The sequence below is a fragment of the Calidris pugnax genome, unplaced genomic scaffold (genome assembly GCF_001431845.1).
Source record: "Calidris pugnax isolate Ruff unplaced genomic scaffold, ASM143184v1 scaffold134, whole genome shotgun sequence".
NCBI classification, from domain to species: domain Eukaryota; kingdom Metazoa; phylum Chordata; class Aves; order Charadriiformes; family Scolopacidae; genus Calidris; species Calidris pugnax.
In genome coordinates this window covers 1,001,303-1,013,468 of record NW_015090873.1, presented here as the reverse complement: position 1 = coordinate 1,013,468, position 12,166 = coordinate 1,001,303, and the positions used below count along the sequence as shown (strand labels likewise).

Genomic DNA, 12,166 nt, shown 5'->3' with positions numbered 1-12,166 from the left:
GGCACCTCGTATGGCCAAGGGAGATATTTGTGGGTTGAGGGGCTCTTCTTGGAGCTCCCAGCCCTGTTTTAAACTCCGGCTTTCCCTTGGTTATACAAGCTTTTATTTTTGATACGGCCCTTATAAGGCAAGTCCATTCTACAGACAGCTTTCCCCTTAGGTTCCTCCTTGCCAAGATGATGTCACCTTAAAAAAAAAAAGAAACTCGCAAAAGGTTAAACTGTGATTAGATAGATGGCTTTCGCCTCAAACTGCAATCTTTGGCGGAGTCAACACCCCCAAGATTGAGAGGGGAAGATAAGGGTGCTGTGCCCCTGCCAGCGCTGCCTGACGCCGGGGGCTGAGCTCTGGTGCCCACTCGTCCTGCAAAGGCTGCGCAGCCTCTTGCTCTCCTTAAGAGATTTGCTGGGTCCTGCCTCATCGTTTTTTCCCCCCCTGCTCACAGAGGTAAGAACTGTATATTTTTTTTTCTTCCTCCCTGTGCACCTAAAATGATCTTCTTATACTTTTCTATATCACACCCTGGATTGATGGATGCAAAAAATCACTCCTCTCTTGGGAGCATCCATGCCACACTCATCAGTGCTTGCCAAGACCTGCTCTTTTCTCCAGGTGCTATACTTACAATCTTAAAACCTTTTGCATTTGGTTGGCAAATGTCTTCATAAACCCCCGAACTGTCAAAAACCCAACATCTGAAGGTGAGGGGAGAGGTTTCATCTCTTGGTGGTGTCGGAGCTGGAGGGAAGGGGAGAGCCTGCCAAGTTCAGCTCTCCCGGGTCAGCCACGGGAGGAATATTTTAGTAACAGAATTATTTTAACTTCATTCTAATGGAGGGTTGAGGCTGTTTATTCAACTTAAACTGGTTTTAAGGCAGTGTGCTTCTGTGCGCCGCTTTCAGTTAGGAGAAGACAGCGTGAGATGTTAATTGACTTCATCTAAGAAGGGAACAAGGACTTGACTTGATGAGTTTTCTGCTCAGGCTCTGCCCCAGGACGGTGCCACCGCTCAGCTGATGCCACAGCACGGTGTGGAGCTGGGTGAGGTCCCCCCAGTGTCCCCTGCCTCCTCCCCTGTGCCACCATCAGACCAGCACCTCCACCGGCTGCCGTCCCCATCCCAGGGGTGCCAACATGGTGGTGGCCAGGCCCCGTGGCAGAGGGCAAATGGGGACGAGGCGCATGGAGTGGGTTTCAATGTGGACGTGAGCTGGGGTTTTCTTGTTTGTTTTGGTTTGGGGTTGTGTTGTGTGGGTTTTGTTGTTTTTTTTTCTCAAATGCGGGAACTGTTTTGGAAGTGCTGAGAACTTGGCGAGGGTCAGCAGGGGAGGTATTTGAGGCATCCCAGCTGGTATTCCCTTCCGCTCCGCCTCGGCCGGGATGGATGGGGAACCAGCTGAGCCATGGGCTGGGTTTGCTGTTGCCCCTGGTCTCCAAGCAGGAGAGCTTCGTGTTCTACAGCTGTCCCCAGAGCTGGTGTTGAGGGCTAGCAACCTTCAACACCGGGTGGTGGTATCTCATGAGAACTGCTAATGGAGAAGACCTCTGCAAGCCTGGCGTTGCTGCCCAATGGTGGTGTTCTCTCCCTTCCTTCCCCTTTTTGCACTTTCTGTATTTCCAAGCTTTGCCATGTCCTGAGAAAGACCCTGTTCTTGGTTCAAACGAGCTTCTGATGAGCACCAGCAAATGCCACCCCATTGGGCTTCAGATGAGCCTGGAGGAGCCGATGGCTGGCTGACACACTCGGGGGGGGGGGGGACAGATGGGGCCCAGGTCCCAGAAACCCCTCAGTGCATTAAGCACCCGATGCCCAGCAGATGCTTTCCTTCATCCCCCATCTCCCCTCTCCCCTCCTCCTCCTCCTCCCAGGACCCTGGTGGGGCCCGGGACCTCCCCGGGGAGCGTGGGGCCGCGTGGGAACCGCACTCCCACGCACGGCTCTGAAACGGAGCCGCAGCTGAAAAAGCACTCAGTGGGCAGGAGCAAGCCTTGACGTGGATCCCTGTTAGGAGGCTTCTTCCTCCAGAAGGAGAAGAAAAAAAAAACCCCAGAACCCAAGAGTAACGAAAGCACAGTTTTTCTTTACAGCTTTCCTTTTAATTCCAGGATATACTGAACGATTTCCCATCGGAGCAGACAGGAGGTGGGATACTGCCCACCGTCAGAGTGTGGTCAGAATAAATAGAACCCATGTTTGTGTCTCTTTGGTATCTGTCCTCTGCAGAAGCCATGAAGCTCTGCACGTGGTTGGCTCACGAGCCCACATCTGGTAGGGCTTTGCACCAGCCCATGCAGTGCTGGCAGGGTCTAGTGTCACCTCTAAGGTCCAGCGTGACGTGTCCCTGGAGCTGGGCATGGCTCTGCAGAGCAGGAGAGGAGCCCAAGGGGAGCGGTGGGTGGAGAGCCAAGGCCACGTGCCAGGAGAGCATCCCGACGTGGGATGGGGGCCACCTACGTTGCGATGTCGTGGTCGCGCCTCGGCAGCCGCAGGAGGAAGGTCTGCAGGGAACCGCTGCGGGGGAAACCTGCCCGCTCCTTCTTGAACCTCCAGGTCTCCTCGTCCACAGAGTAGAGGAGCGTCAGCATCTTGTTGACGGTGTAGACGGTGTCACCCTTGATGACGGCGGTGAAGAGGGCCCCTTTGCTATTCAGGAACTGCCCGGGCAGGGCAGTCCACTGCCGCGACGTCAGGTTGAAGCAGTCGATGACACAACGCAAGAAGTCATCCGAGGGGCCGTTGCGCATGACGTAGAGGTTGTCACGGTGGGCCACCATGCAGTGCCCGTAGCTCTGGTGCCTCTTGAGCTCGGTGACGGGAAGCCACTCGTCTCGCTGGGTCTCGTACTCGTAGATGACGGTGGTGTCCAGCGGCTTCCACAGGCAAACAAAGATCTGGCCCATGGCTTGGGCGCAGGGTGCCGCCGCGCTCGGCTGCGGCAGGTCAGAGACAAAGGTCCAGGTGTTGGAGGCCACATCGTACCTCTCCACGGACTTCAGCGAGATCTTCTCGTACTCCCCACCGATGGCGTATAGGTAGCCCTCGTGGCCCACCAGCCTGACGTCGTAGCGCAGCTGATGAGGGCTGGGGAACTCGCTCCAAGCGTTGGCATCGGCATCGTAGCAGAAGCTGCTCTCCACCACCTGCTTGCTGGCCCCGTAGACACCACCCACGATGTAGATCTTATTATCCATGGTTGCCATGCCGGCTAGGAACGTGCTGGCAGTCAGCGGCAGGCAGGAGAGGGTCCTCCACGTGTTGGTCTCCTCATCCAGGTAGCAGATGGTCCTGGAGAGGTCCTCCAAGAACTCAAAGGTGGGCGTGTGGGCTCCTACTGCCACGAAGGTGCTGGGTAGGAGGGCTTCCACGTAGGCCAGCAGGTCAGCAGAGAGGCAGTCCAGGTACTCCTCCAGCTCGGCGTAGCTGTCCCTGATGTAGAGCGCGGCGCAGTGGAAGAGGTCCAGGAGACCGAATATGGCGGCGGCTTGGTAGAGCAGGATGCAGTTGTCGGAGTTGATGGAGTGGATGAGGTACTTGGCCAAGGGCTTCACCTGCAGGAAGGCGGCACACTCCACCGCCTGGAAGGTCTCCTCGCTGCCGAGGACGGGCCTCTCCCCCGCCAGCACCTGCAGCATGGCGAGGAACCCGGCCGCGCTCAGCTCCCCCAGCCCGATCTCCTCCTGCGTGCTCTCCTTCATGCCCGAGCGGAAGAGGGCACGGAAGTACTCGCTGCTCTCCACCAGCAAGGTCTTCTCCACCCAGAACGACTGCTCCTCCACCCAGATACGCACCCGCTCCGGAGGCCCTGCCCGGGAACCTTCCTCCTCTGGGGTCATCCTCACCGCTGGGCCCACCAGCTCTTGGCTGGGGGGGGGAATGGTCCTCTTTGCCGTGTCCTGGTGCAGCCCCCTCTTGTCTCCACCACCCTTTGATGCCTTCCCTGTGCTGCCTGGCGGCCGCCACGCCGCTGCCTGGTAATATAAATACCTTGGGCTAAAGATAGCCGAGCTCGTGACCTTTCAAAGGCATCCACAGAGCTCAGCTGCCCACCCAAAACGCAGACAGGGCTCCTCTGACGCCGCTGGGTCGTGGTGGAGATGCCCCAGCTCATCCCACCCACCCAGGATGCCCCACCACCCCCCGGGGAAACGGGCCTCTCCCCCGCCAGCACCTGCAGCATGGCGAGGAACCCGGCCGCGCTCAGCTCCCCCAGCCCGATCTCCTCCTGCGTGCTCTCCTTCATGCCCGAGCGGAAGAGGGCACGGAAGTACTCGCTGCTCTCCACCAGCAAGGTCTTCTCCACCCAGAATGACTGCTCCTCCACCCGGATACGCACCCGCTCTGGAGGCCCTGCTCGGGAACCTTCCTCCTCTGGGGTCATCCTCACCTCTGGGCTCATCAGCTCTTGGCTGGGGGGGGGAATGGTCCTCTTTGCCGTGTCCTGGTGCAGCCCCCTCTTGTCTCCACCACCCTTTGATGCCTTCCCTGTGCTGCCTGGCGGCCGCCACGCCGCTGCCTGGTAATATAAATACCTTGGGCTAAAGATAGCCGAGCTCGTGACCTTTCAAAGGCATCCACAGAGCTCAGCTGCCCACCCAAAACGCAGACAGGGCTCCTCTGACGCCGCTGGGTCGTGGTGGAGATGCCCCAGCTCATCCCACCCACCCAGGATGCCCCACCACCCCCCGGGGAAGCCGGGTTTATGTCTCCTTGCTCTTGGGCATCCTCCTGGTGATGCCCTCAGGGAGGGCAACACGTTTGTGTGGCTGGGAAGAGCGTTTTCCAGCACTATTGATTTTTTTTTTTTCTGTATAAAAGTGAGTTTTATGGCCACAGAGAGGGGGTAACCTCAACAAATCTCCATGCCATCCCACCCAGCCATAGGAAAGGGGTTTTGCTGCCCCTGAGCGTGGTCATGGGGAGGGAGAGACCTTTCTGGGGCCATTCCCTTTGCCACCCTGCCCAGGGAGGAGGTGTGGACCAACCTGGGCAACATCCATCCCCGGTGCGAGGAGCCATAAACCAGCTTGTGTTTCACCTGGGGATCCTGGGGTGAAAAAACATGAAGTGCAGCAAAATCCTGCTCTGGGGGAAAGTCCCCTCCTGTTCCCCTGTGGAGCAGAGACAACCCCCCCAAAAAAAGTCCCCTCCTGCTCCCCCGTGGGCAGAGACAATCCCCCCAAAACTCATGTAGAGGTTGATGGTGAAGAAAAGTGTTATTTGGGGCACGTTGCTCATTTGTGTGCTTGCTCTTCCCAGCTTTTTCTGGCTAGAAATCCCATTTTGTCTCTGCCGTGGGGTTCTGGGGGGGATGGTGACAGGGCCCCCAGTTCCCTTCATCACCACCTGCCCCTGGTCTTTTTTGTTGATGCATGATTTATTCCACGTTGCCAAAGGTGTATCTGTTCCTCCTCTCCTCAGCACCCTCCTGCCAGCAGCCAGGACCTTCAGGGGCACCGTGTGACAACAAAGCCATTGCCCCAGGATCGTGGCCCCAGGGGGTTCCCCAAAAGTGGCCCCAGCGGGTTCCCCAAAAATCTCAATTTAGGGGCGAAGGTGAGAGCTTTGCACTTGTGTTCCCATCATTATGGAAACCCCGATTTAAAATCCCACAATTAGCTCTGATTGCTTTTAAGCATCCTTCCCCTGAGTCCAAAGAGGGTCTGGGGGTCTCCAGAGGGGCTTTGCTTCCCGCAGGGGAGCGATCCTCATCCTCCTCATCCTCCTCATCCTCCCCATCCCTGGGGCTCGCAGGAACTTCCCCACTCCCAGACTATTTTGGGAGGGTTTAAAAATATCCTCCCTGCATGAACGGGCAATAATCCCAAGGGCACAGCAGCAGCAGCAGCCTCTGCCCCCCAAGCCCTGGGTACAGCCCCCCCCCGCGCCCCCATAGGGACCCCTCGGGGCTGTCCAGGGGCCGTATCCTGCCGTCCCGGGCGCTGAGCCCCATCCCAAAACGCCTGCAATCGCCATGACAACGCTGACTTCAGCCTCCACCACCTACTCGGGCTCCGAGCCCACTGGGTGCTGGCTGATGGCTCGGTGCGGGCAGCAGCGGTGAGTGCTCCCCGTCCTCCCCTCGGGATCCTGCCTTTTGGGTGGAAAAAGCACATTTTTGGGTTTTTTTGTTTTGTTTTTGTTGATTTTTTGGGGGTTTTTTTATCCCTGCAAAGTTTCTGCCAGCAGCAGAAGGTGCCTGTGCTCAAATGGGGTGGGCAGGAGGGTGGCTGTGCTGGCAGCATCACTCCTGGGGCACTGCTCCTGCTGGCGGGAGGTGTCATGAGTGCACCGGCCTCAGCCAGGGGAGCGGGACTGAGCTTTTTCTTGCTGGGGGCTCGGCGAGGTGGCCACCAAGTGTGGGCACAGTGGGTTTTGGGGGCCTGGGGTCCCTTGCCTGAAGCCTGAAGGAGCTTGGGGGGCTGGCGTGTGACTGTCCTCGGGGCGGCGGGGGCAGCGTGTCCATCCCGCCGCCGGCGCGGCAGCTTTCCTTACAAGGAGTTTGGCCGGGGCCCGGGCGATGGGAGCCGGAGGGAGCCTCCTCCTGCCTCATTCATCCGCAGCCCCGGCGGCCGCCGCCGCTCCCCCAGCCCCCCCAGCCAGCCCCACATCTCCTCCGGCGGTGGGTTTCAAGGTGGGATGCTGCGTTTCTCTTCTCTTTCTGGGCTGCGATGGGTGGGCAGAGGGATGGAGGGGGATGTCCCTGTCGTTGGTGGGGTGGGATGCTGGCTGTCCTGGCTGCAGGATGCGGATGGAGGGGAGCAGATCTCCCTCCCTCGATGCTGCTCAACCCCTTTTTCCCCCAGGATGGGGCACCCCACGGGAAGGTCCCCCTCCGGCGTGGCAGTGGGTGCCCCACGTCCCCTCGCTCTCTCCCCCAGGACGGAGGATGTCCTCGATGTTTGGCAAACCCCGAGTTGGGGGCGAGCGGCCGCCCCAGAGCCCCCTCGCCGAGTGCAACGTGGCCATCCTGGGGTGCCGAGGGGCTGGCAAGTCAGGTGAGAAGGGTGCCCTGCCACCACGGGGATGGCCAGGCAGCCTGGGGGGTGCCAGGGTGCCGGTGCCATGGGGGGACCCCCACCTCACCCACCTCTTTCACCTCCCACAGCCCTGACCGTGAAGTTTCTAACCAAGAGGTTCATCAGCGAGTATGACCCCAACTTGGGTAAGACTCTTTCTCCGTGGGTTTTTCCCCTGGGTTGTTCCCCATGAGCTCCCACGGAGCATCCTTCCCATCTCCTGTGTTTCCCATGAATATGGAATATGGCATTTAAGGGGGGAAGCGGGGAGGGGAAATCCCACTCAAAATTGCATGAAAAACAACGGAAGGGCAGGATTTGACCCAAACCCACCTGCTGTGAAAGCAGAGGTGGAAGCAGCGCTCTCTCCGCGGGCACATCCCACGGGGCAACGTCGGTTCCTCCCCAAAGAAACTGAAAACTGAATTATTGGGGGATTTTTGGGGAGCATCTCGTGCCTCCTGCTCGTTCCTGGGGGTGTCGGGCAGGGGATGAGGATGGGGACAGGGACGGGGATGGGGCAGCAAGTGGGGGCTGCAGAACGGGCAGCTCCGGGGGCTGTGCTTTGCAGTGAGCTGTTCTGGGCATTTTTATTTTTTTTTCCACTTCTTTGAGTAATTAATAACTATTTTCCTAGGCCTGACTCCAGGGCGCGGGGAAGAACCGTAAATGATTTATCGGGGACATTAGGGAGATATGGACCTTGTCCAGGAACTCCAGCCCTTAATAACTCAGCGACTCTTAGGAAAGAAGGATAAATCCTTTCCTCCTCGGATCTGTTTTTGGGAATGCGGTTTCATCTTCCCACGTCAAAACCTTTAAGAAACACATCCGTTAGGACCCAGCTGGGAGAAGGCATCTTCCTCCCAGGGGAACGGCTCAGCTGCTCTCCCTGCCTGCCCTCCTTCCGAAATAAAGGGGTGCTCCTTCTGCCTGATTTATTGGGAAGCAGCCCCGAAGTCGAGCCCCCAGCTCGCTTTATCTCACCAGGTCTTGGCATTTAGATAAGGGCTGAGCCCTGGAGGCAGTGATTGCCACGCTGGGCTCCTTCCCCTCCCTCTGTCTCCCAGGGGAGCCCAGGCAGGGGGAAATAACTGCTCCCAGATTGGCTCTCCCAGCAGCATCACCACCAGCACCCCCAAATAATGGTGTCTCGGGAGGGAGACATTGGTGGAGGATCCTCCTCACGAGGGGATGAACTTTTTCCACCACGTTAGCGGCCTTTCAATATCTGAAGGGTGCCTATAGAAGAGCTGGGGAGGGACTCTTTGCCAGGAAGGGTAATGATAGGTCAAGGGGAAACGGTTTTAAATTGGAATAAGAAAGATTCAGATTAGATCTCAGGAAGAAATTTTTTACTATGAGGGTGGTGAGACACTGGAACAGGTTGCCCAGGGAAGTTGTGGATGCCCCATCCCTGGAGGGGTTCAAGGCCAGGCTGGATGGGGCTTGGAGCAACCTGGTCTGGTGGGAGGTGTCCCTGCCCAGGGCAGGGGGGTTGGAACTAGATGATCTTTGAGGTACCTTCCAACCCAAACCATTCTATGATTCTATGATTCTATGTTCCAAGCATCCAGGGCTTTCACAGAATCACAGAATCTTAGTGGTTGGAAGGGACCTCCGAGATCATCGAGTCCAACCACATTAAAAACAAAACAAAACAAAACAAAACAAAACAAAAAAACAACCAAACAAAAAAAAATGTCTTTAGAGAAGACCCCCCCCTTCCCCAAAGCCCATCCTCACAACCACGCTTCTCCTTGCAGAGGACACCTACGCCTCGGAGGAGCTGGTGGACCAGCAGCCCGTGCTGCTGAAGGTGATGGACACCGCCGACCAGGTGAGGCACCGGGGCACCTCTGGGTGCCAAATACCCGGCGTGACCTGGCTGGACCATGGCTGGAGCAGGGCTCAGGTGCTCCTCTCATCCCCCAGGATGGCCCCGGGAACTGTGAGCGCTACCTGCGTTGGGCCAGTGCCTTCCTTGTGGTCTACAGCATCGAGGACAGGAAGAGCTTTGACGGCTGCCAGCACTACCTGGAGGTCCTCGCCCTGCACGCCAGGGGCTGCCAGCGCCGCTGCCCCGTGCTCCTGGTGGGCAACAAGCTGGACATGGAGCAGTACAGGTATTGGCCACGGGGTCAGGCTGTCTTTTCTTGGTGGTGGGGGGGGAGAGCTCACACATCACCAGCGCCACTGCCCCGTGCTCCTGGTGGGCAACAAGCTGGACATGGAGCAGTACAGGTATCGGGCAGGGGGCCAGGCTGTCTTTTCCTGGTGGGGCTGGGGGGGAGAACTCACACATCACCCCCCCCATCCCTCCGGCTGGGATGCAAACCCCAAATCTGATTTTTTTTTTTTTTTTGTGGTCCTTTCCACTTCTTGGTATTCACCAAGTTCTCCTACATCTCAGAGGTTCCTGCTCTCCTGCCCGGGGGGTTGATGTTGTGTATTTTGAGCCCCGTTGGTATTTCCAGAGGGATGTTTTTTGGCTGCGGTGACGCTGCTCGAACCCGCTCCAGCTCCTCGCTCCCCTTCTGGATGTGCCCTTTCCCTGGAGCCCTTTCTCACCCCATCCCCACTGTGTTTTTCTGGCTTTTTGGGCTGTTCTGAGCGTTGATCCCACTGATCCTTGAGTCACACACATTGCTGAAACCCCCCCACCCATTGCCGAACCCCCCCGTGCTCCCGGCAGGGAGGCTTCCCCCTCCCCACAGTGAGGACCTGCTCCCCAGAGCACCGCCATCACGTCCAGTCCCCCCTCCCCGTGTCCCTGACACACACACCCCCCCAGCACGGGAAGTTGCACGATTCCCCAGGGAACTGTGTGGTTCATTGCTCCAGGATTTCGGGAAAGGCAAAACTCTTTTGGATTCATGTCCCCCGCTTGTCCCAGGAGGTCACGAACTTGAACATAAGGAGTTCCATCTAAACATGAGGAGGAACTTTTCACTTTGAGGGTGGCAGAGCCCTGGAAGAGGCTGCCCAGGGAGGTGGTGGAGTCTCCTTCTCTGGGGACATTCAAACCCCACCTGGACACGTTTCTGTGCGACCTGCTTTGGGTAACCTTTCTCTGGCAGGGGGTTGGACTGGATGATCTCCAGAGGTCCCTTCCAACTCCGTATCATTCTGTGAGGTGGGACAAGCAGATGCTGCTCAGTGCTCACTGGGATACAGGGTCCATTGCTCCCAGCCGGCACCCCTTGCTCCCAGCTTTTCAGGTGGTCACAGCACCCCAGGGGATCACAGAATCACATGGGGTTGGAAGGGACCTCTGGAGATCATCTAGTCCAACCCCCTGCCAACGCAGGTCCACCCAGAGCAGGTCGCACAGAAACGTGTCCAGGTGGGTTTGAATGTCTCCAAAGAAGGAAACTCCACCACCTCTCTGGGCAGCCTCTTCCAGGGCTCTGCCACCCTCACAGGAAAGTTCCTCCTCGTGTTTAGATGGAACTTCTTATATTCAAGTTTGTGCCCATTCCCTCTTGTCCTGTCCCTGGGCACCACTGAAAAAAGCCTGGCCCCATCCTCCTGACACCCACCCTTGAAGTATTTATAAGCATTGATCAGATCCCCCCTCAGCCTTCTCTTCTCCAGACTGAAAAGACCCAAGTCCCTCAGCTTTTCCTCATCAGGGAGATGCTCCAGCCCCCTCATCATCTTTGTATCCCTAACGGATGCTGCCCCCGTCCCCTCTTCTCCCGCCAGGCAGGTCCCTGCAGCCGAAGGGATGTCCCTGGCGACCAGGTTCGGGTCCCTCTTCTACGAGGTGTCGGCGTGCCAGGACTTTGCCGGGGTGCAGCATGTCTTCCACGAGGCCGTGCGGGAGGTGCGGCGCCAGGCGGAGGGCAGCCAGCCCCTCCGGCCCCTCTTCATCACCGAGGAGCGGCCTTGCCTGCCGGTGGCCACGCCGGTGGCCTTGCCCGCCCGCCACGGGGTGGCCAGCTGCACCTTCACCACCCTCTCCACCCTCAACTGCAAGGAGATCCCTTCGGTGGCCCAGGCCAAGCTGGTCACCGTCAAGTCCTCGCGGGCTCAGAGCAAGAGGAAAGCTCCCACGCTCACCTTGCTGAAAGGCTTCAAGATATTTTAGGATGTCTCCCCCCCCCGGGGCGGTGAGAGACCCCCCCATCCCTCCCGGCTCCACCAGGGATGAGACCATCCATGATGGACTCATGGGCAAACAGTGGCCCAGGTCCCCCTGAGGTGGCGATTTGGCGTGTGGACGGGGAGCTGAGGGCCCAAATTTGGCTGTGGCATCCCTCTGCCTGTGCCCACCCAGGCTCTTCTGCCCCCCTGGCTGAGCACTGCCGTGGTGCTTGCACCCTGTCCTGCCACCAGCACCGGGAGCCAACCCCATTTTCCATGTGGATCCCAGGAGTTCCGGAGCAGCCAGAGCCAAGAGCAACGCCAGGAGGGTGAGGGGTGTCCCCCAGGACCCCCCCAGCCAGCTGGTGGGAGCCCAGGAGGGGGGAATTAATTAATCAGGTATGGAGGCACCCATCTCGTTCGTCTCACAGCCCCCCCACCAGAGCAATAAGTAGGAAGAATTTATATGTTTTTTTAATCTAAACGAGAAAGGTGCAGGTGTTGTTTCAGCCAACTAAAGGCGTTCTGAAACCAACTCCCCTGCATCGAAATAAGTCATACCAAAAGAGCTGGGTTTTTAACCAACTTTTTACAATCCGCTGTTGCTTTTCAAAGGCTTTTCAAGGAGAGATGCTTCACTGGTGAGGACAGGCTCTGAAAAGCCTTCGTTTAAAAGACTGATGTATTTCCAAAAAAATGTCTTAAATTATTTTGTGGCTTCTCCACGTGCCCGGTGAGGGGTGAGAAGTGGCTGCTAAAGCAGAGCAGGCTCCACCTGTGCCCTCACCAGGGCCAGGGGCTGCGTGTTCTGTCTCATTTGCTGTGTCAGGTCAAATGTTCTGCTTCTCCCTGGAGCTGCAGCCACTCTGTGGCATAAAACATCCACCTGTATATTTGTACATATAGATATAAATATATATATATATGACCTATAGTGATGGAGAGAGAGATTCAACACAGGCTTTCGAAAAACATCCACCTGTATATTTGTACATATAGATATAAATATATATATATGACCTATAGTGATGGAAAGAGAGATTCAACACGGGCTTTCGAT

General features: G+C 57.5%; 2 protein-coding genes across 2 annotated transcripts; one reads left to right on the top strand and one right to left on the bottom strand.

Annotated features, from left to right (window-relative positions):
- Positions 1-2,177: 2,177 nt before the first annotated feature.
- KBTBD13 (kelch repeat and BTB (POZ) domain containing 13) lies at positions 2,178-3,834 on the bottom strand. The gene has a single exon (XM_014946099.1). It carries the CDS (start codon positions 3,832-3,834, stop codon positions 2,452-2,454), a length of 1,383 nt encoding a protein of 460 aa, XP_014801585.1. The 3' UTR covers positions 2,178-2,451.
- A 2,060-nt stretch (positions 3,835-5,894) lies between these two features.
- Positions 5,895-12,068, top strand: RASL12 (RAS-like family 12). Its single transcript, XM_014946084.1, has 6 exons — positions 5,895-6,058; positions 6,805-6,996; positions 7,107-7,163; positions 8,784-8,857; positions 8,953-9,143; positions 10,726-12,068. The coding sequence occupies exons 2-6, from the start codon at positions 6,888-6,890 to the stop codon at positions 11,108-11,110; spliced, it is 816 nt and encodes a 271-aa protein (XP_014801570.1). The 5' UTR covers positions 5,895-6,058; positions 6,805-6,887; the 3' UTR covers positions 11,111-12,068.
- The last annotated feature ends 98 nt before the right edge of the window (positions 12,069-12,166 follow it).